The 25411-nt window shown below is 31.4% G+C and overlaps 1 protein-coding gene across 1 annotated transcript; it reads right to left on the bottom strand.

Moving 5' to 3' along the window:
- Positions 1-1323: 1323 nt before the first annotated feature.
- On the bottom strand, positions 1324-25329 carry LOC129227280 (DDB1- and CUL4-associated factor 7). The gene is made up of 7 exons (XM_054861817.1): positions 25183-25329; positions 21898-22098; positions 16666-16779; positions 12794-12926; positions 6983-7134; positions 3708-3825; positions 1324-1496 (listed from the first exon to the last, which is right to left on the bottom strand). Exons 1-7 carry the CDS (start codon positions 25327-25329, stop codon positions 1324-1326), a joined length of 1038 nt encoding a protein of 345 aa, XP_054717792.1.
- Positions 25330-25411: the final 82 nt, after the last annotated feature.

Genomic DNA, 25411 nt, shown 5'->3' with positions numbered 1-25411 from the left:
AAATGAAAAGAAATATATTTTTTGGGCTTGTATTGATGAAAATCATTTTTAAATACTCAAATCAACTTTGCAAAATACACAATAAAATCTATGAATACTGGATATTTTAATTCAATTTCATCATGGCAATATTTCATAAAAACTCATTTCTTGTCCTTCTCAAAAGTTTGTAGTGTTATTCCTGTTAGTTAAACATCAAATTGATTTTTTCGATTGTTCATGACAAAGTTTAGTAAATGTTGTATTTCAAAAAATAAATGCTAAATACTGGGCTATGATTTGGCCAGAGGGAAACTCTCAAATTGATTTTTTTTTTTTACTTGATCATATATTTCCTTTTGAGCATCTTTAAAGAAAACTATAAACACAGAAAACCTTAATAACCATACCTGAATGCTTAATTAAAAAAAAAAAAAAAAAAAAAACTGGGTGTATGGGGACTAGCGCAATCTAGATCATATGAATGGAAACATTGGGTGATTGTTGACTCACTTCGTCTCCAAAAATTTACAATGTGGTCCATAGAATAAATAGGTTGGAGATCCCTGGTCTACACTGTTTCAATACCGAGCCAGGCCCATCTCCAAGGCTCTAGTTTCTAGCTTGACTGACATACTCTCTCGGCGGCCCTGTTTAATGTTCAAGCCTTGAAAAAGGCGACTGAGAGCAGTAAATGGAGGTGTCCTCATTTTAGTATTTTGGAATATGGTAACCTTATGTATTTAGTATGACTTTTTTTCAGGGAATCTTAATGTTTTATATATAAGTGTCTGAAATACTGAACAGCATTATGAGTAGCCCTGCATAATACAAAATAATTAAATAAGAACTCTCATGCACCAAGTTAAATCTTATTTATAATTTTAGAACAAAACAAAAATCAGCCTCCAGCTCAGTTATTGACTATTCCAGACTGGTGAGTTCATAAAAAAGACATAATTTGTCTCTGGATATCAGCACTGGAAAGTCTGTATATTGCAAATAAAAACAAAACTAATTTTTATAGCTTGCTATATCCTAAATCTCTCATACTTCTTTCAGTCTCAAAATGCCTAACACATCAAAAAAATATATGCATTTAAAAAACATAGTTGTTATATTTTAATTCATTAACTTGAATTTTCACAGCCCCCCCCCCCCCAAGAAATTAAAACTATTTATTTTTAATAGAAAGGTATGAATAAAAAAAATTAAAATTTATACAAAACAGCAACACTTAAAAATGACACCTTTTTCTTGGCTGAAAATAAATAGTAACTTTTATAAAGTCAAACCGTTCAATCACCGATGTTCCTGACATTTTTTTCTTGCACATAAAGTCTTTTAAACTCTTAATATCTCCAAAGAGCTGTTATAACAGATAGCAATCCAATCAGGCTGTGTACTAGCCCACTGAATTTGATTAATTTCACCTTCCGCAGTGTAAGCCAAAATAGGATCTTCAATCGCCCTTGGCATTTGCTGAATGTCCCATATAAGAGCCTGATGATCATCAGCTAAAATTTTCAATAACAAAGGAAAAAAACAGTATTAATATGTTGGTAGGTTTTTAATACATGTCAAGCACAAAATTCATATTTTTATAAAGTACGTTTTTAAAGTTTTTTTAATTAAAAATACAAAAACAAATGAAAAGCTATATTTAAGTCAAGGCAGAGTTGTACTACAAGTAGTGAAACAACTGTATATTTTTAGTTTAAAGCTTAATGCTCAACTTTTAAAAAAAAGTAGTGCAATTAAAAAATTACTTTTAATGTTAGTTTAGTAAATAAATAAGTTTCAAACAATATTCAATCTCACCATTGTGAATACCTGCTAATTTATCACGTCTTTCTCTGGTTGTAAATAATCATATCTTAAAATATAAATGTATGCTCATGATCTAAACCAGTAAAAAAAATGAACCCGTTATTTCAATGAAGAAGAATATACTCTGCTCTGTAACTATCATCAATATATTACATTTAAGAGGAAATTGAAGAGCTTTAAATACTAAACAAAATTACAAGTGTTTGATAATTTTTTAGCATTTCTTAAAATACATATTTGTTGTTGAGAAAAGATTAAAAAGTTGAAGTTTGAAAAAAAAAAAATAATAATAATACTATCAATTAATAATTCTAAAATAATATAATAAATTAGTTCACTGTTCATTTAAACATACAAAATTGGAACAATTTCTGTGCTAAATTCATTATTCTCAACCTTTTTTTTTTGCTATTTTTGTATTTTAAACAAAATTATTTATTTTTTTTCCCAACATGAGCACAAATTCAATATTCCAGCTAAATTCATGTCCTAAAAGTAGTCAAGTAGTGATTAAACTTTGTAAATAGTTTGCAGTCATTGAATAAAAAAATAATTGTAGTTTTAACTACATTTATCATAAAGTAGTTGTAGTTAGCTGTGTGGCTCAGTGGTAGCGCTTTACGCTCCCACGCCACAGGCCCGGGTTCTATTCCCGGGTTGGGCATGGTTGACTCAGCCATTCATCCCTTCAGTGGGTTGATAAAATGAGTACCAAGCGTACTTGGGAATTAAACACTGCACTCCAGAGCCCAAGTCAACAAAATCGAGTTGGACATTGGCTCTCACGGGCTATCGGCCACAGGGTTTGGATACTCGTAGTTAGCTACAAAAAAATGCAGTTTTCCGACCACTGAGCCCAGGTTTAGGGGATATTGGTGAAAAAAGCTGATTACCTTTACTGAAAGCAATTTTTGGAACATCTTAACCGCAATGTTAGGCACATTAATATCACTAAGAACAAGAAAAATTTATATGCAGAGCTGCCAACTTCTGAAAATCTAAAAATTAGTAAAAATAAGAACTAACAACAAATTGCAGATTACTGCATTCACATGTTTTGAGGTTACAAAGGACCCCCTTTTTAATGCAAAATAAGTGAGCTTATGGATGAAAAAACTTGTAATTAAAGACTGCAGTTTGTAGAAACTACAATTTTTTTGTAGCTGTAGCAGCTAAGTTTATATACATTGCATTTCTCAGTTTCAATTTTATGTTGGTTATGTTGATGACCTTTGTTCTTACAAAAAATAATCAGCTCAGTGTTGATGAGGCTCTATCTATTTCAAACTCCATTGATCCTACCATTCATTTATTTTGTGAAAAAAAAAAAAAAAAGAACAACTGTCTTCCTTTCTTCGATGCTCCCTTTTATCAAATTCAGTCTGGTTTTTGAACTACTGTATACCGCAACTTTTTTGCTGGTTCTTTACTTCCTCAAAGACTTATCTCATTTGCAGAGTTAAAAAATATTCTAATTTTAATACTATTGTCCAGCATGCTATTCATATATGTACTTTACCAGAACTTCTTAAAGCAGAACTTGACCGTAGTAGAGTTGCAACAACCTACTTTGATTGATTCCAATGATGAATAAATGCTTTTTAAAAAATCCCAAACTAATTTTTTCAGTAGAAATTTCATTGCTAAAAATTTGGCTGTCTTAACATTCTTTCATTCTGTCAAACTGTAAGAAGGGGAAAAGAATAAAAAACAGAAATTAAAGAAACACAAAAGAAGGTTTTTAAAAGTTTAAATGACTACTGGACTCTTCAGTCGGAGAAATCTCTTTAAAAAAAGGAAATACAGTACAAGACAAAGCTCATTGATATCTGAAGATACATACTAGGGTGCTATGCTCCAGAAAGAGAGATTAGGATTAGTATGAATACATAACTCACCAGCCGTACATATATGACATGAAGAGTGAGGTGCCCAGGCAATACCATTTACACAAGCTCGATGATTATTGAGCCTAGCAACAGGCGCACACGGTGAGCGCACATCCAAAATGATGACCTATTTAACAATTAAATTACACGTACATGAAAAGAAAAAAAAAAGATAATTTATTCATGTTAGAGCATAAAACATTTTCTTTGTCAACATTTCATGAAACAAAACATTGTAAAGGGAAAATAATCAAATAAAGGGGATTTAAAATATGATGAATACATAAAAAAAAGTGTTTGTTTAAGAAAATCTTCCGAGCAATGTTTTTTGTAGTAGTTGTGAAAAAAAAAGTATTATTTTCATTGCTAAGATAGTGAAAAATAATTTATAGATAGAAAATCCTGAAGAAAACACGGGAAAAGAAAGAGGAAACAGAAAAGATAGTAGTATGGAAAAGTGGTCTCATTAGGAAAATACAGCCTCAGTACAAAAAAAAAAAATCTTGGTCTATAAAATTTTGCCATATACAGGGGCATCCCTCGTATAACACGGTTAATTCGTTCCGTGTAGTATCGAAATTATGTTATACGAGACTTTTTTTAAAATAACTTTTTGACTTTTTTTTACACTACTTAATCATGTCCATAGTAAAAATTATGTCAATATGTACCGCGTTTTGTGTAATATCATAACCAAGTTATAAGAGACTTAGAAATAATGTAAATCAAGGGATGTGTACTGTGTTATGTCGAAACCAAGTTTCATAAAACAAAGTAAAAACTTATTAGAGTTATCAAACATTAAAAGAATGTATTAAACAAAAATGAAATTCCATCTTTTTTAAAGATAACATTCATGTTATATCTAAACATGAAGTATTAAAATGAAGTATAAATACTACCATGAAGTAAGTTTTGTACCATGTAATATCGAAACCGTGTTATAATAACTGTAAATTTGGTGCTGTGTAATATCGAAACCAAGTTGTACAAGTACCATGTTATATGAGGGATGCCTGTACTGTAATTGAGGATCCACATAAAGCATAATTAAAAACATATTTTAAACAGTGGAACAACCCTAAGCTTTACACAAAGGGCAAGACCAATTTCTACATCAGACAATAAAACATTGAATACACTGTGGCAGACACTCAGATAGCACATAACTCAATATTTCTCCCTAATCATGAGGTCTTTTTGCCTCAGCGGTGAAGCACTGGGTTGCCATCACTAAGGTTCGTGGATCAAATTTTGCCGCCAATAATCGCTCATCCCATCACATCCACGTGCCACATGTTGGTGATCTGGCTGTTGAGGAGATGGGAGTGAAGAATGCGTGATTGTGTGTGGAGTTTTTTGATCCATGTACCTTTTTGTGATGATATCCTATTGCTTTACTGCTGAGCAAAAAGGACTTCAAGGCTAAAGGGGAAATGTTGAGTTATGTGCTCTCTGACTGCATGCCACAAAAACTCTTTTTCACTAGGACTGCATTCCTTACTTCACTTTACTTTCCATCTGCATTACACTCTTAACTTCACCTGCTGGACTCTGCCAAAAAATAGGGAAGGTGGCTAATAACTGGTGTTACAACACCAAGTTTGACCAATACATGCCGGCCGGGCTGATGAGTGCTAATAAGCACAAAACTGCAGTCCTTGGCTGGAATTGACTGAGCTGGTGGTGTGTTTCATGTATTTCAGCCTTACCCCTGGCTATAGGGCGGTAACTTACTGAATATACCTGCCTTGCCTTCAATATTCGATTTGAACCGAACCATTGTTTCGGTCACTCGTCTGGTCAGGGCTAATTTTGTATTAGCTACCAGTTTGTTTGGCACTCTAGGCTTCCTTTAGAGGTTTTCCACCTCCAGCTCAGTCAATCCTATGCCGGGCTGATGAGTGCTAATAAGTACGAAACTGCAGTCCGCGGCAGGAATTGACTGAGCTGGCGGTGTATTTTATGTATTTGAGCCTTAGCCCTGGCTATAGGGCGGCAACTTACTGAACAATACATGAGTTGGTTAGTTATTTGCATTTACTGTCTGAAGTGCTGTACATTTATTTTCTATCAATGTATTATTGCAGACAATGTTTCATATTCCTCAACGTTTCTCATCATCTGAGCTAGTTAGTTTTTTCAAAACAGTAACTATTTTTAAAAAGTGATAGAAGAGAAGAATGGTTTGATGGAATCTGAAGGTCGTTTTTGTCAACCATTGTTGGTGCAGAATAATATTTTATATTTTTTGTAAACATGTAATAAAACAACTTCCTGAATAAAAATTCAGAACTCTGATTTAATTTGCTAAGAAACATCAGTTATTTATTTAAAAATTCCAAAGAAGAGGAATAAAAGAAAACAGCTACTGTATTACCCCACATTAACCAGCATGCCGGAAAAAGGGGAGGTTGACCAGCATGCTGGGAAATTCGAATTTTCTGGCATGCCAGATAATGCGGGGTTTATTTTGCAACAAAACAAAAGTAAATTTCCCCATTCAGTTCCAATCACAAGGCAAACCACTGTAAGAAAAAAAATAATAAATTTGTCCAGAAAGTAACCTTCTTTCAAAAAAGAAAAGGTGTATTGCACATAATACGTGCTTGGTTTTTATGATATGTCATTATTAATGCATTTAATTAAATGCCAATAAAGTAATCAATTCAGAAGCAATCATTGTCTCTGCAAATTGCTCATAATTTTTGTAACAATTTTTTTTTTATGTTTCTTTTAGAGAGTTAAGTTTGATTTTTATTTATCAAATAGCTATGGTAAATGCTTTAGCACTGGTTTAATGGCGGTAACTTACTGCTTAAATGTTTGCTTAACGTTAATTTAATTTTTATAAAAATTTTTGTTATTAAACAATATATTTCTTGCTAGAATAACAAATGACATTGTTAGATAATACTTTTACAAAATTAAACTGTTTACTAAGACTAATAAGATATGTATAGGCCTTATATTCTTTTTTAAGCTGAACATATAGTTTTTATAGTATTGATTTTTTTCTTAACCACGATTTTTCCGGCATGCCAGAAAGGACCAGTCAAGTGTTATTGAAAATCTGATGACCCCCGAATTTTGCGGCATGCCGGATAATGCGAGGTAATGCGGTAAATGTATTACCTTTTTGTAGTGATAATTAATGTTCTAATGACCATGACCAATCATAAAAATGCAATTTCAAAATGCAGCTAAAAAATCAAAGTTTAAAAAAGCATAGTAAAAACAGCAACGGAGTAACCTTCTATAGGAAACAAAGAAAAAAGACCAACCTCTGATGCATCCATTGCAAATGTAGCTAAATAATTATGATCCTGCTTATTCCACGCCAAACGTAATAATGGATGATGTTGTGGATCTTCATATATTATAGTTGAATGTTCTAAATGCCTAAGGTCAAACATCCTCACCGATCCATCAGCACCTTAATAAAAATTACCAACATTATGATATTACATTGAAATTTGTTACATTATGTTGTGCCATATGGCTTTATTCAGAACTAGTGCAGGGTTGCCAACCTTGGAGGAACAATTTGAGGAGCATCTGTGGTGATTTTGAGGAGCAATTTGAAGTTTTGCGGAGCAGTTCGGTATTTTGTATAAAAATCAATAAAAATAACTGAAACCAATTATCTAAAATTGTTTTAGAGCTCTAACAATCATTTTAAGCACAAGCATGGAACTATTTTTATTAATTAACTAGTGGCACCCGCACGGCTTCGCCCGTAATAGAAAAATTAAAGGTCTTTTGGTTCGCCTGTATATTTACGAAATGGTGAATTTTCTCGCCAATTGGCTTGCACCGACGTTACAGTTACACGTTATGATAATTTCGTATCTCGCCAATTGGCTTGTGCCCATGTTACGGTTCCACGTTATGATAATTTCGTAATTTATGATAGTTTTTTTGTTCTTAAAATTGGAATAAAAAAAGAACCACATCGAATTTTCGAAAAATCGCTTCGAGGTGCACACCCCTATGCTACATACTAACTTTGTGCCAAATTTCATGAAAATCGGCCGAACGGTCTAGGCGCTATGCGCGTCACAGACATCCTACAGACATTCAGACATCCAGACATCCTCCGGACAGAGAGACTTTCTGCTTTATTATTAGTAAAGATAAAACAGCTTTATAAATATTATTTCTATCTTTTAGCATAAGCATTTTAATTTCCCATTTTTACATGTTTGTCATGATTAAATAGCAAAATATAAGCTTTGGCCAGGAAATGCAGAGCAAAATAACATTTTGTGGAGCCGCAGAGTTTTGCTGTTCTTGTGGAGCAACTCCGCATAATGCGGAGCAGTTGGCAACCCTGCTAGTGCATACTTGCCAACCTCCGAAGGAAAAAACAGGAGGTTCCACTAGAGGTACAGTGAAACCTGTGTATAACGATACTGTCTATAATGATAACCTGTCTATAACGATATTTTTTTTGGCATCAGCAAAATGTCAGCATGAACAATCAAACTGTCTATAACGATAACCTGTCTATTATGATATTTTTTTAGCCCCAGCAAAATGTCAGCAGGAATAATCAAACTGTCTATAACAATAACCTGTCTATAACGATTTCCTTGTTTTGGCCCCAGCAAAATGTCAGCATGAACAATAAAACTGTCTATAACGATAACCTGTCTATTATATATTTTTTTTGGCCCCAGCAAAATGTCAGCAGGAATAATCAAACTGTCTATAATGATAACCTGTCTATTACAATATATTTTTTAGGTCCCAACAGTATCGTTGTAGACAGGTTTTACTGTATATAGGTGATTCACCAGCGACACATCTTCACAATAGAATTATTAAATTATGCTTTTAAATAACATGAATACTAAATTTAAAGTGAAACAAGGATTGTTTTTGCAGATGTAAGCAATTTGGTAGCAGCAAGAAAAATATAGTGCAAAGGAAAACCCAAATGATAAGGGATGAATTTGCTTAAAATTTCGTATATTCCCCAGTCTCTACCAAAAAAGTAGCTACAAAAATTTAATTACTAAAATCTGAAAAAAAAATCAATACTTTATGAAAATAAAACATAAAATAAGTAGGTATAGGGTAACACATGTTAAAATAACCTCAAACTTTCAAAATAACTGAAATATTTTCAAGATGCAAAAGGATTGAAATCTACTGCAATTTTCGGCAAAGCACGTGCTTCGTTGAACATACAATGTGGAAAGCTTCCAAAAAATTAATTTTTACTTAATGAGGTATTAACTGGAAAAATTCTTGCTCCCTGACATTGGTCAACTGGAAAAGGGCACCATTTATTGAGAAGAAAGTGGGAAGAAAAACGGGAGAAACCCTTAAAAAATGGGAAATCGGAAGATGGAAGCAAAAAACGGGAGTCTCCTGTTAAAAACAGTAGAGTTGGCAAGTATGCTAGTGGCACCCGCACGGCTTTGCCCGTAGTAGAAAATTAAAAGGTCTTTTGGTTCGCCTGTATATTTACAAATAATGTATGGTGAATTTCTCGCCAATTGGCTTGCCCATGTTACGGTTCCACGTTATGATAACTTTGTAATTTACTCGTCATCTTATGATAATTTTGCTCGGGAAAATTTTCTTAAAATTGGAATAGAAAAAGAACAAAATCGAATTTTTGAAAAATTGCTTCGAGGTGCACACCACCATGATTCTGTGCCAAATTTTATGAAAATCGGCCGAATGGTCTAGGCACTATGTACGTCACAGGCAGAGGGAGATCCGGACAGAGAGACTTTCAGCTTTATTATTAGTAAAGAAGATATTAATCCATTTACAAGCAGCCAAGAACAGGAAAAAAAATTACAATAAACAATTGAACATACAACAAAAGCAACAATTTAAAATCAAACAGAAATCTGTAAATTAGAGGATTTCACAATTATAGCAGAAATAATGAGAAAGTCATTTCAGAGAGTCCATGACTGATTGCGCAGACCTATAAAAACACTCCGAGTAAATTTTGTTTTTGATTAGTTGGGTATTTGTTACATTATATTGAATAAAATTGTGTTAAAAAATTGAACTGACAACAATATAACTTTCAAAACAGCTCCAAAAAACTCAGGGCTCCTAATAGTGTTTTAGTTTGTCAGCAGGGAAAAAGGGACCTAAATTCTGAAGAAGAAGAAGAAAAAAAAAAGAGGACCAGAATGCGACCCCAATTTTAATTTTTAAAGGTTAAAATTAGGGATGAACTGATTAATCAACAGTAAAGGATGATAATCGGCGACTTTTAAATTTCTTATTATTTATATTTTTTTTATATTAAAAAAAAACTTTTACTTGGAACAAGAAGCTATGCTGAATCAACTTATCACGCCTAATCAATAGTTTCAAACTCTAGATGTCACGTCCCCCATTTAATTCAAAATTTACAACTTATTATTGTAGACTTTTTTGTTCAAAAGGAGACTAGATTGAGAGTGCTCTTAGCTAGGGCTTGTCTTCCTGGAACTTTTACTACCCATAATATTAATAAAACCGTGAAAATTAGCACCTTTACACAATTTTAGTAGCAATCTAAAGATTTTTTTTTTGTGTCTGATTGAATTGGTTTTTAAATTCCAGTTTATATAGAACTTAAATTATACACTTCTTTAAACCTAGCTTTTAAACACAATTCTAAGATTTTATTCACGCAATTAGAAAAAATTCTTTGTCGGCTGACGAGGAAAGAAAAACTCACAGGGTTCGTACTCAATTTCAGAAATAGAATGAAGGAGTTTTGAAGGAGTAAAATGAGATTTTGAAGGAGTGCTAATGGGCGTCATTAAATGATGTCGCCCTTTTTTTATTTGACCCCTTTCCCCTTTATCCCAAAGTGTCACACTTCATGTAACTCCTCCTCTTGCCACATGTCATATTTTTTATAAACATATTGTTACAATAACTGTGTAATGTCACTTTTTGTCACCCTCTCTCTTCCCCTTGTCACAATTTCATGAACCTGTATCCCCCTCAAGGCATGGCACCAGTATTGGATGACCCTTTTTACAATATCATAACTGCAACCTACAAAACAACTGTTTTTTTCAACATAATCACTTACTATAGTATATCTATTTAAATGTATTTTTAAATATATAAACACATTATTAGACAAACTGACTTTTGCTGTTGAGAGTGTGGTGCAGTGGCGTAGCTAGACCCGACTTTCGGGGGGGGGGGGGGGGGGTTACTCCTTTTATATATATATATATATATATATATATATATATATATATATATATAATGTATATATATATATATATATAAATATATATATATATATTTAATATATATATATATATATATATATATAATCGCTTGGAATTTTTTCCTTTTCTTCTTTTTTTTTCTTTCTCTTCTCTCTTCTTTTTCTCTTTTTTTTTGAGACTAACCTTTCGGGGGGGGGGGGGGGTTGTCCCCAACCCCCCCCCTTAGCTACGCCCCTGGTGTGGTGGAGGAAAAAACAATAATAATAAAACTTGAAAAAATAGCCAAGCACCATTTAAGCATGTTTTACTTCATTTATGAAATGTCTTAGTCATCTAATAATATTTTCACCTTCAACTTTTATGACTTCTATGCTCAATTTGTAAATCACACCTTTATAAAAAAATTAAATACATGAAATAACTACATCAAAATCATCCTCGTAACAAAGTTAGTTGTTGACGGAAATATTTTAAGTTACTGTCATAGCGGAAGATTATGAAGTCTTGAACCAAAAAAGAAGGAGTTTTGAAGGAGTTAAAACCAAAATGAAGGAGTTTGAAGGGCCCTTCAAAACATTTTTCTAAATGAAGGAGTATTGGAGGAGTTTTGAAGGAGCGTACGAACCCTGACTCAATGATTTAAAATTTTATGGGACTATGAGTTTCTGTTTGTTAACAAATAAAATACTTGTAATTCATTTTAGTATATAAGGTTTTAGGAGGATTTTAAATTTTCTTTCTTGATTCTCATTTTATGACTAGCTAATTTTAGTAACTGTGATTAACTTTTTTTCCTATGTATCACATGTTATCAAAAAAAAAAAAAAAACACAATCATAAGACACTTTCGATGGCGTTAAGATGAGGGACAGAGTTCAGTACATTCTTGCAGAATTTTTTTTCCGAAATTTTTTTAAAATAATTATAATAATTTGAACCAATCTTTCGTGATGCTAGGGATGTAGGCTTGGGAATTTATAAAAGAGTAAGAATCTGAAGTCAATCGCCCTCTCCTTGAATATTTTCTGGATCCATCCTTGCACAAGGCTAATACACAGTTCCCATACTGTGGTCCATGCCAGGGGGTTCGCAGTGCTATTCAGCTAAAACTTAAAATATAATTGATATTGAAGAACGAGTAACAATATTATAATGCAAAAAGAAAGCACATTTATGAGGAATAACGAAGTTCTTGCTTAAGTACATGCAGGACAAAGCAGTCCCCCTCCTCGGAACTCTCGGAAGTAAACACACTACTACTACACATTAATTAGTTTGGTGTGCATGACTTAACACACTTAAACCAAGCTAACAGTGTTTTGTTCATTAACTTCAAAAGTTCCTTTTCATTAGTAAACTTGTTGTAGAAATTTGGTGATAATATTTTTATTTCATTTTGAATTTCAAATAGAATTTTACTTCCATAACTCAAAATAATAATGTAAGAAATTAAAACCAGACAAGAACTCTGAAAAATATACTGAACAATGAATAAATAAATTTAAATGAAAAAAAAAAGCATAAAAATATATTAGGAAAAAAATAGATTTAAATGCGTCAAATCTTTTTTTTTCTCGTGGGGGGAGGGGGGGGTTGCAAAGTTCGTAATTTTTCTGGAGGGGGGTCCGCAGAGGTCTGAAGTTTGGGAACCTCTGGGCTAATAGAAAATAATAGTCAGAAAAAAATCTGATAAATTGATCCTGTTCAGAGTCTATGCTCACTTCTCAAGATAACTATTAAAGTAAGACAAACAACGTTAGAAGTGTTTTTTGAACTCTCGATCTCTCTGTATCACAAGCATCGACCAAACAAGAGTTCAAATGATATGAAAATAAAATTAAAAAATCAAGTTTAATGAATATTGAATGAAATAATTATTCATACCCACGCTAGCAAACATATCTTTTCCACCACCAGCTTTGCTGAAAGCTATGTCATATACTTCTTTATCGTGAGCAATAAGTTGGGTTTTCACATGTCCAGAAACTAAATTCACACGCCCAAGAACTTGTCCAGTCTGAAAAGAGAATAATGCATTTCATATGTATGTGTCCATAAATATAACTACAGTAGCTACCAAGCATGTTCAAACACTAACGATTTTCAATGAAGTAGGGCTCAATCCATTAATTAAAATTAATATTTCAGAATGCACCCCCCAATAACAAGATCTATATACCTAACATCCAGTTCACTCCAACTATGTTTTATTGAGTTTTAACCAGGTGGTTGACATGGTGTTTTCAAAATTTGAGGACAATTATAGATTTTTAGACACCAGATGCAAATGCTGTGTGTGAGTAATGGGATTTTTTTATAATTTAAAAAATGTTGCTTCTAATAGGACTGGCAGATGTAGGAATTTCTACATCGTTATGTATTGGCAATATTACACTGCGATGTGTTTCAAGCTCTTTAAATTATAATTATATTACGATATACTAACTCATTAATATAACAAAGCTAAAAGTATAATTTCAAATTTAAATGATAAAAAAATAAAGAAATACAGTTGGCTTTCTGTTTAACGACGTTCTATTTAACGACTTTCTCCATTTAACGACAGCTTTTCACGGTCCCAGATGGTCCACTATAGTGTTAAAAGCCTTCTATTTAAGGACGCTTTCTACTTAAGGACAATTTTTTGTGGTTCCTTGAAAGTCGTTAAACGGAGAGCCAACTGTAATTAAAATATTTCTATTCATTTTAATGATCATTATTTACAGTACAAAAACTCTAACTGGCTTTTATAAATTGTAGCTGTACTTGAAAATGGCTTGTTTACATTTTACAAAAATAAATATAAGACGCATACAAAATATTTAACACACAGATACTGTAGCACTAACAAGAAATTACCAACAAAAAATCAGCTTCAAAAATACAAAATACAGTGGAGCACCGCTTATACGTTTCACTTTTATACGTTTTTATCATTTATACGTTTGTCTGTCCCTGCAGAGTTCAATACACATTAACGTATACCTAGCATATGGTTTTTTTTTTATACGCTTTCTTCATACAGTGCCTTCAAAAACGTATAAACAGTACTTCACTGTATCAATAAATGTTGCAGACATGTATTTTGGTGTAACAAGGAACCCATTATTCAATGCAAAAATATTTGAGTTTTTAGATGGAATGCATAACCTTGTCACCACAAGCTTTCATCTTTTGCATTGAAAAAGGAGTCTCCTAGTAACCCCAAAATAATGTCTACCTTTTTAAATATACATTTTGCTCTTTTAAACTTTATGTTTTGGCAAACAAAAGAAAAAAAAGCTGTTGCTTCAATGCAAGGAATTATTTTAAAAGCACTTAATGATACTCTCAATTACTCTAAAATATTATATTTTTTGTTATGAACTTTTAAAAAATACATTTCTGGATGTTTTTGGGGAAGTGAAGATCTATGTTTGCTTATAATGCTTCCATCAGTGCTAAACAATCTTGCTGAAGGTACACTTAATGCTCGAGAACTAGGGTTCGAAAATATCATGATATTTTGATATATATCGGATATTTTGATATCTATCTTTAATTTTCAATCAGCACAAAAAAAAAAAAAAAAAATTCTTTAAAATCGTAAATGCATCCTCAAATCACTCTTTATATCCTTATAGTATTACTACAATATATAGACTTAAAATTGAGGTTTCTTTCATTATTTATATCTAATATTTCATTTTACATTTTTATCAATTTTAATGAAGTTAATTTAGCAATTGCTGTTTTATTCATTTTTCTTCTGTTAGCTGAGTTTACACAATTATATGATTCAGAAGAAAAAAAATGCATTAGTCAGTGCATAGTCATAAGACATTTTCTTTTTTTCTGACCACTTACTATTTAACTAGGCACTTTAAATATGAATTAAAATAGTTACATTACTAATAATTTCTTGAATATAAAATAAAAAAGGAATATTTTAAAGCTTTGTTACATTAATGATGTATTAATACATCATAAAAATATACTATATAACTTTTTAGTTATTTTTAATAATAAAATGAATAATTACTGTAATTAATATAATTTTTATATTGAAAATACCGTAGTTGAAAAAATAAATATTGAAAATATCAAAATGTCATGATATTTTCAAAATAAATATCGGATATATATCGAGATGTATATCATGATACACATTGACTGATATATATTGGCAAACCTTGTTGAGAACAACGATGAAAATTATTTATGATGGACTTCCAATCGTTCAAGTGAACTATAATTTTATAATCAAACGAAATTTGAGGCATTGACAAATAATCGTGTAGAATCTTTTCAGCTTCTTTATGGGAGTTTGGCACGTTGTGAATTCAACACTGGTGTGATAAAGATTAAAAAGAGAAAAAGACCATGAACCAGTGTTGCCTATGTCGGTGCAATATTGATACATTAGATTAAAGAAGGATTGTAAAACAATTTAATGACGTGAAATCAGGGTTGTAACCAGACTTTTGATTTGGGGAGGCTTTTACAAAATACATTGCACGTGAAATCTGTATGATCAATCAAATTTGAATTCATTTGTATATTCTATTGATTTTTTTTTTTTTTTGATATTATTTCTATTGACAATAGGTTATTTAAATGAGAGGATGTGACTGTAAGGACATTAACATGAGCAAATGTAAAAGACATGACTACTGAATGAGTTAAAAAATATGATGAGTGCACTACACACATATTCCCTCTTGTTAAATATTTCATGTCTTCTTTAACAACTCAAAAGTATAGATGTTTGTACTCATATACTTGCATTCAAAGTAACACTTCTTAAATTCATATTTTTGAGAGGTATAAAATATGTTGAAGTATGAAGTGAAAAAGGGGGTGCTTGAAACAAGCGCAAGCACTGAGACCACTGGCCTTATATAAAAAATGTTAAATATAGATTTAGTACTTTCAAATTTAAAGAATTTTGCTGTTCTTATTTTAGTGTCCGGTAATCAAAACTTGAAGAAAAATGCTGTATTGTTTTGTAAGAAATGAAGTTCACAATAGCTTCAATAAAAATAAATACTGTATGTAATGCACTGAGTTAGTAAAAATTTGTTGATAATATTTTTTTTTCCAAATGAAAAAAAAAATAATAAAATAAAAATAAAAATAGTAATTATAATAATAATAAAATAGTAATGATAATTTTTTTCAGCAAAATAAGCATAATGAGAAGTATTTTTTGGAGGGTGTTTGAACGCTAAATACAGCCCTGAGTGAAGAATACACTGATGTTTTGCGATACATTGATGCATTGCCCAGCCCAAGCTTCTAATACCCAAATTTTTGATATAGTTTTAAATTCTCTTAAAATATTTAAATGTACAAAAACAGCATGATTCATTTTGCCACCAAAAAAATACCAATTTTATCTCTGACTGATGCGAACCAAGTACATGTCACTGATGTGATGAAAAGGTGCATACATGAAAATGTAGCATAAATGAGAGACATTGAAGACTAAGAAATAAATAAATACCTTTGTGCCAAGAAGTAACAGGAAATAACAAATGTTTTGTAGCATAAATATACATAATACGGGAATCAGATTAGAAATTAAGCTGGTTATTTCCTGTTACATATATAGGCTAATTCTTTTTGTATAAACATGTATACAGAGCTTTTAAAACTTTCAAATGAACAGGACAACTAAACTTATTAAAAAAACTGTATATTTTCACAAAGAGGGCATATTTTTCTAAACTAACATTGAGAACTAATATGGAAAAAATGATTTCGTAAGTTTTTACCTCTAATCCCCATATGGTACAGGTGGTATCAATACTTGAAGTGCCGAGCAAATTTGGTTCAATTTCATTCCAGTCAAAGGAAGTTAAAGGAGCACAAAAATCAGAATTCTTATTCTGAAAACACATAAAACCAAACATCATATAGCTGAAGCATTGTCATGAAAGTTAACACATTGGAAAATGAATGTTTCTGACAGATTAAATTTATGCAATCAATTGAAGTCCTTGCTTAATGTTTTAAATGTTCTTCATTTCTCTTTTATAATTTCTATGTACTCAATAGTCCATGTTTTTAAAAGTAAAAATTTTGCATAGCTTTCAATCTATCTTAGATTTTTTTTAAAACCCTTTAAAAGTTATTTCATAATATATTAAACAATCACCAATTAAATAAATAAATAAATAATAAATTACAGTGAAGCACCGTTTATATATTTTTGAAGGGACTGTATGAAAAAGGCGTACAAATGAAAAAACGTATAATTGGTATGGGTTAATGTATGTTAGACTCTGCAGACCAATTTAAAAAACGTATAATTGATAAAAATGCATAAAAGAGAAACGTATAAACAGTGCTTCACTGTATCTCTGAACGCATAGATGAGCATAGTTGTAATAGTAAAGAAAATAAACATTTGTTTAAAAAAGTAATTTTTTTCAAGCATACAAAATGAAATTAAAAATCTTCTAAACACATTAAACTGAATATTTTTGCCATAATACTGTAAAACCTGCATCAGAGTCAGGGTAAGTGCTAAAAGCAATTAGAAGTTTACTTGCAAACACATACGCAGAATGGTAACATAAAATTTAATTACTGAGTGGTATCAATCGCCTCAGAAAAAGAAATGACAGATATTAAGGGTGAAGAAATAGATTTTGTTCTAGCAACAAGGCCTCAGATTCTGTACTAAAAAGTTATAACAATAGTTCAAATTTCCATTTTAGGCAGAGAAAACTGCTTCTTCAATTGGTTTCAAAAATTGAAAGGTGCAAGTATGTTTTTATCAGCCTTTTTAATCAATATCTCTAAGTCTTGGGAAAGTAAGACTGAGCTAAATGGGATCCCCAAGACGTTTCAAATATACTGATATGTAATTGACCACGAACTCTTGGCTGTTTTTTTGGATTGCAAGATTTGTTTAAAGCAGTGGTTGCTAAGTGATCCTAGCAAGCCCATCATTTCAAAGTTTTCTGGAGGGGGGGAGGGGGCACAATGCATTCAATAGGAATAAAACATATTTCTCTCTCTCTCAACACACATACAAAAATACATAATTACAATACGTTTTATGTAGGATCTAGGTTTTTATTTTCGAGTTTTCATTTTGTGGAAGAAAAATGTTTGTAAACGTTATATATCTTTATGAAAAAGAAATATTTTTGTTCATTCTCCTTTACAATCGAACTCGTTTATAACGAGTCCTGATTTAACGAGAACCTTATTTAGCGAGGAAATCGGAAATACTAAGTTGGTACAATGTTAAGTCTATAGAAGAAAAACTCGTTTTTAACAAGCAAACCCCGCTTAAAACCAGCAATATCTTTTTGATTCATAAAATTTCAATTGTTTTTCAGCTTAGCTTACCCTTTTTTTGGTAACATTCCTAAGTCAACTGAAGTTGGTAACAAATCAGAAATCAAAAAGAGATGACAGCACCTTTTTTTAATTTGTGGAGTACAGAAAATTTTTTAAAAAATATACATGCCTCAAGAACAATAACACAAGAGACCTTCAAACATTTCAAAGCAAAGTAACCGACTTCTTTGGTAATGCATAGTATTTAAAAAGAAAAAAAATAAAGCTTCTATGATGAATTCTTATGATTTTTTCATGAACTCATTTTTTAAGGGTTATAACAGGGTTGCCAACTGCTCCGCATTTGCGGAATTGCTCCGCAAAAATAGCGAAACTACGCAGCTCCGCAAAGAAGTTATTTTGATCCGCATTTCCCTTTTGGTCTTAATTCTGACCAGGCTTACCAAAGATTTTATTAAATAAAAATTACTTCTATTATATTTTGCTAGTTTATTATTACAAGCATGTAAATATGGGAAATTAAAGATGCTTATTCTCAAAGCATGACATAATGCTTAAAGTTGTTTTATTAATTTTAAAAATAATTATTTTTAATCTAGTGTATAAAATGATTATGAAAGCTTAAAAAGAATTTTAGATAAGATTTAAAATTTTTTATACTGATTTCTATACAAAATACCGAGTTGCTCTGCAAAATTTTAAAATGCTCCTCAAAATCACCACAGATGCTCCTCAAATAGTTTCTCCAAGGTTGGCAACCCTGAGTTATAATGAGCAATATAGTTATCTCTATGCGCTCATTATAAGCAAGATCGACTGTATTTTGATTCTTGGAAAAAATATTTTGTCACATAATAAAGAGCGTTTTAGCTGTCACAATTTTAATCTGGAATTCCTGTGTGGCCCAAAGTATTTTGCTGAGGAAGACTTTGAAGCTGGAGGATTTTCTGAATCAATGTTTTGCTTCTAAGTGTGTTGACTGATACTAAGCTATGAAAGAGCTGCTTTCACAAATTGAAGTTTTGTGAAGGGACTAATTTTGGGCTATGAAATTTTGTGAAGATGCCATTCTTAGGATGTTCAGGGGTGGTAAAAAAAATTGCATCACCCGCGCCGCAAAGGAAAGGAATATCATCCCGATTGCATTCAACACACAGTCAAGCAATCCGTATCCCAGATGATTTGGGGATGTATTTCTGATCAAGGAGTTGGTGAGCTTCACTTTGTGCAAACGCTCAGGTGTATACTGGCATTTTGGAGGAGAAAGTGCTTCCTAATATCCGGGATCACTTTACTTTAGTTCCAAACGTCGTTTTCCAGTATGATTCTGCTTCGTGCCATAGGGCAAAACTGGTAAGTAACGATTCAAAAACCTTTATCCTGCTATTAGACTTAAACTGACATGGGGTTAAGTAATTTTCTTTCTCTAAACTCACATGCAAGTTCAGAAATGGAAAAACGAGCATGGGGTCAGCAGTTTGCCTTGGCCCGGAAACAGCCCCGATCTACGTGAACAATGATCGGATTCCTGCTGTTAAATGTTTAGTTCGTAGGTTTTGCAGAATTTCACATACATTCATCATTAATCGGCGACCAAAACTTCTCACATAATCCCATTGTTGTGAAAATGTGAGGGGGATGCAATTTTTTTTATCAGCACTGTAGAATCTTGTGAAGGGAGTGGAAAAAAATCGTGTCTGGATCGACCTGGGTCAACTATAAAGATGAGAGGCAAGAATGGAACTTTCCAAAATTCAAAAGTTCGAGCTCTTACAATGTTACATTAACTTCAGGGTTTATACTCAACTTTGAAAATTAAAAGTAAGGAGTTTTTACAGAGTTTTGCAGGAATTTGTTTTATTTTTTAAGGACTAGTTTCTTGTTTGACAATGTATTTTTTCAAAGTATTTCAAAAACAATATGTCAACTCTAATATTATTTATTTTTTCTTTCATATAATACATTGAATGCACAAACATACTAAATTTATAGTAAAATATGCATTTATGGCTTCTTAGACTTGAGCCATCTCAGAATCAAATTCAAATACAGTGGGAACCATTACATTAACCATTGAAAGATGTTTTACTTTGAAAAGGAATAAAAAATAAGTGATAATGATTGAAAATTAGTATTTTCAGAAAAACAAAACAGGTACTAACAATTTCAAAATAATATAACTGCTAAAATAAGAACTATAATAAGCCGAATGAAAGTAGTAGAGGCCGAAATAACTTTAAACTATCAAAATAATTGAAACATTTACAGGATATAAAAGGGCAAACTTCAAACACAACAAACAATTTTCGGCGAAGCATGTGTTTGATTTTGGCATAGAAACATAAGGTTACACATACGAGATTGAAATACAGAAAAATCAATTTAAATATTGGGAGGGGGAGGACCTTTTAAAAAAATTGTACAAATTATTTTAATTTTCAAAATAGAAAAAAATTTTGTAGATCATTTCAAAACTTTTGTGTGACTCCAGGCTGATAAACATAGTAAAACGGACAAATTTTAAGAATTTTTCTTCTGAAAAGTATGAAAATTATAATTTTAGGAAATAGTGGTACCACTGTTTAGCTATTAAGATTCTCTTTCAACTATTGCGTAAAATATGTTATGTTTCCTCCTGTTAAGTAACAGGAGTAAAACTAAAAAAAAGACTGATTTAATTTTTTTAAAAAGTACAATTTTTTTAATAAAAAAAATCACAAACTCTGCCAACTACAAATGTTACGCATGTATTAAAACACTTAAAGAAGTTGAAACAAAAATTAATTTCAGCCAGCAATTCCGTAATTAACTTTCTGACATTTGGCAAACTTAAAAAGCATGACATTAGTTAAAAAATTTTCAATTTAATGATTTTGATAAAAATATAAATTAACCTAATATCTTTGCCTCTTCTAGGCATAGTGAGCATCATAAATGCAAAGAATCTTATACCTGTGGCGATGCACAGAGATTTCGATTTTCAAAGTGAGCGTGTTAAAGGTATAAAGAACGGCACATAAAAGAATTTATTTAAGTAAACTATTTTAGGATTGCATTTTAGAGCTCTACAATAAACGTAATAACAATCGACGTAATTGAAGCAAAAATCAAATTAAACCAGCAATTTAGATTTTAACAGATTGACCCTCATAAAAGATGCAGAATTTAGCTTTAAAATTTTGACTTTGTGATTTTTATAAAAATAAAAAGAAATTTCATTTATTTGCCCTCCGAAAAAGCATAACAAGCATCAAAAATCAGAAAAATTCAATTCTCATATCAGATGCAAAATGATTGCTTTAATCAAAATGAAAGCGTCAAAAGTCTAAAAAAGGCAAATAAAAGAATTTTTTAAAGAAAAAAAAATAGAATGGTACTTTAACAAGCCTGCAAGATGTTATATTATTAATAATTATCGACATAATCGTCAGAAATTTGGAAAAAAATTCGAATGTGGGAGTGAAAATAGCCTAACGAAAAAAATCAGATTTCCAGTAAAATTCGGTACAACGCAATCACTAATCACTCGTATCAGATTGGTGACAGCAGAAAATCTTTAAGGTCATGTAGAATAAAAAAATAAGGAGTTTGTACGGAGATAATTGCAAAATTCAGCAGGCCCTTTTAAGGGCCCTTATTTTATTTTCTTAAAAAGCAGGAGTTTATAAGGAGTGTACAAACCCTGAACTTACATTATTTAATAAGCATTCTAATCTCGTGTCCGAGTCGCCGGCTCTCCACACTCTGAGATAATCTCCACTGGTAGCCAGTAAATCAGGATAAATTCCTTTTGTGTCAGGAATCCACATGATTTTTGTAGTAGGATAAGGATGATCAAAAGTACTTTTGGCTGTGAATTCAGACGTTTCTTCATCAAGGGATACTAATTGAACCTGAAAATATTTATTTTCAAGATTATGATATATATATAGATAATAAAAGTGAAAAATATTGAAAAGACCACACCAAAAGCCCATAGATGCGCAACGCAGCAAAACTAAAAAGCCAAGTAAATGTAAAATAAGCAAGCCAAATTCCAAATATTAAACAAATTATATAAAAATAATGATGATAAAAAGGAAAATTCCAAATAGCTATTAAATAGGAAAAGACAAAGTATGAATCCTTACCTATTACTTTTACGTTGACAACTGGAAAGAATTCTATCAGTTGAACATCGGAATGGTTTTTTTAAATAATGGTTCTCAAGGTAAAATAATTTTGTTATTGGCAGGTACTGTCCCGTGGATAGCCAATTATCGGAACTTGTTTTCCTAAATAGTCGAGGCGAAACCCCCTGCTTTTAGTTTTAGGTTTGAGCTCTTGTTTATTGTTTATAGTTTAGCATGTGGCGCATTTGCCCAATGTTACTCTACATTGCATGTACTGGAGCTTAAACATTCCCTTTTAGTTCATAGTTAAAATTTTTTGGTCTTTTGACCATATTTAACGAATCCTCCACGGCTGATGAGCTCTGGATTTATACTTTATCTTTTCCTATTTAATAGCTATTTGCAATTTTCCTTTTTATCATCATTATTTTTATATCATTTGTTTAATATTTGGAATTTGGCTTGCTTATTTTATATATATATATATATATAAATGTATATATATATATATATAGAGAGAGAGAGAGAGATGTGTGTGTTAGTGTGTAAAATAACATGAAACGTTTTTTTTCTTTTTTTCAATTACAACCTCGTATAATTTGCATTAAGCAAAACACAAACAGACATATGGCTCTCTAAGCATATAATCTACATAGACAACGGACTAATATTAAGATAGTCCTAAAATTAGACTAGCTTAGGACTCAGAGGTTGAAAATCAATTTTTTTTTAATTGAAGGTTTTCATTGGATAATTTTGTGAACAACAGTCGGCGGCCATCTACGTCTTTCGTTACAGCTGTAATATTGCTTCAAAAAAGTTAAAAAATGCACAATAGATATGAAGGGAAATTGAAGCTATTATGTTACAGCCATAAACTTGCTATAGAGCTTTGTTATAAATGGGCCCAACTTGATACTGTTCAATTTGTTTCAGCTATTTACATTAATTAATATATTGCTGTTTTTGAGCAATTTAAGTGAATGTTAGACAAAATTTCTTCAGCCTTATCATACTTATATAAGCATACTACATATAGCGTGTCCATACTGTCCAACCACGGATTGCATGGAATTTTCAAACGTCCAGATAAGACGAATCTATGTGAATGAGGGGGAAAAGACAAAATTTGATGCGCATATTCCGCTCATTTGAATGAGACTCTGCTTCTGCAAAAGTTGACATCGGTAAAAAATAATAGATTCGTCCATTTCCGGCTGTAAAACGGATGTTTGTCTTTCCATACAATCCGTGGTCAGACAGTAAATGTCATATTTAAAAATATTTTTGACCCCCCCCCCCTTTTGTTCTACAATAAAACTTTGATTTAACCCCGACACCCGATTTAAGGACTTCCTCCATATAATGACAGATTTCACTGGTCCGGATTTTGCTGCATTGATTGTCTATTGCTCCTCGATTTAACAATAACTTTTTTCGGTCCCTTGACAATCGTTAAATCAGGATTATACTGTATGTCATGCTGTTTTTCATAAGCACATTGTAATTTAAAACTGTGTGGTGTCAAGTTTCTTGTTACCTACTCCCCTCCACTTGTGTCAATTTCACAGCCCCACCTCCCTCAAATTGCGATATCATTTGAGGACGACTTCATCAGGGTTCGAAAATATATTTTTTTGAAAATATCGAAAATACCCGATATTTGGATATATATAATCAATATTTTCAATTAGCACAAACTAAAGTCTTCAAAATAGTAAATGCATTCTCAAATCACTCTTTATTTTCTTATATTATAATTATGATATGTAGATTTAAAATTACGTTTTTTTTTTTATTATTTATATCGAATATTTCATTTTACATTTCTATTCATTTTAATGGAGTTAATTTAGCATTCTCTATTTTACTCATTATTCTTCTGTTATATGACTTAGTCTTATGACTTTTCTTTTAGTTATATGACTCAGAAATAAATATCATACATTCAGGAGCGGATTCAGGAGAGGGTCAAAGGGTCAGATGACCCCCCTGCGACAATAATTTTATTATAGTTATTACCAATCTTTAAATTTTTAAATTGGAAAAAATAGTACATGGAATCAATGTTATCCAACTTTTTTGCTTCGCCTCGTAAGGTATTTCTTCTCAGCGCGTCACAGTTCAAAGGGTTGACTGGGTTTGTTTGAATGGGCTACTGCTATTTTCAGTTTTTTTTTTTGTTCATTTTCAAAAGCATAATCATCTTTAATGAGCTTAACCACTGAAAAATTTTAGGAAGGGGGTATTTGAATGGGTTTTCATCTCATTGGGGTGGGAAGCAGCCCTGCTTAAGAGAAGCTTTTTTTTACGTAGGAGATATAACGCGGCCATTGAAACTTGATACCCCTTACAAATATTTCTGGATCCGCCCTTGCATACATTAGTCAGTGCTGTCGCTGTCATAAGACATTTTCATTTTTTCTGAGCAATGTTTAATATTTAATTAGGCATTTTTGATATGAACTAAAATTGCTACATTCCTAATAATTTTATGAGTATAAAATGCAAGTAAAAAAGGATTGTTACATTAATGATGAATAATACATCATAAAAATATAGTACATAACTTTTTGGTTATGTTTAATAATAAATGAACAAAATTATTGTGATTAATGTCCTTTTTGTTTTGAAAATACCATAGTTGAAAAAATAAATATCGAAAATATCATGATATTTTCAAAATAAATATTGGATATATATCGTGATATATATCATGATATGTATCAACTGATATATATCGATGAACCCTGGACTCCATACATAAAAGTTCTATTTAAATAATACTGATCAATTAATAATTGTCAAAAAGTATCTAATTGAATCACAAAATGCACTTCCACCAAAGCTGTTAAATTAACATACTTTATTATTATATTCTTCAATAAAGCTCCCAAGGGCTAATCTGAAGCGTTTGTCTGGGCGAACACTCCAGTTCATACTATATACCGTCCAAGGTGCTTCATATTTATAAATTTCTTTTCTCTTGGGAGGAGCTGAATGAACAGCCATTGTTTTTCCAACAAAATGATAAATCTGAAAAACAAAAGGAAATTTTAACTTCTTCATTACGTTTAATCAAAATAAATGAACT

Source organism: Uloborus diversus, chromosome 1, assembly GCF_026930045.1.
Source record: "Uloborus diversus isolate 005 chromosome 1, Udiv.v.3.1, whole genome shotgun sequence".
Classification (NCBI taxonomy): domain Eukaryota; kingdom Metazoa; phylum Arthropoda; class Arachnida; order Araneae; family Uloboridae; genus Uloborus; species Uloborus diversus.
This window is presented reverse-complemented; position numbering and strand designations above follow the sequence as displayed.

Bases quoted from the DNA above. Each gene is read 5' to 3' on its own strand.
- LOC129227280 (XM_054861817.1), bottom strand. From the start codon at position 25,329: ATGGCTGTTCATTCAGCTCCTCCCAAGAGAAAAGAAATTTATAAATAT. The intron at 22,099-25,182 runs GTATGTTAATTT...AAATATTTTCAG, and splicing joins TTGAAGAATATAATAATAAA to GTTCAATTAGTATCCCTTGA. The intron at 7,135-12,793 runs GTATGAATAATT...ATTTTTATTAAG, and splicing joins AGATATGTTTGCTAGCGTGG to GTGCTGATGGATCGGTGAGG.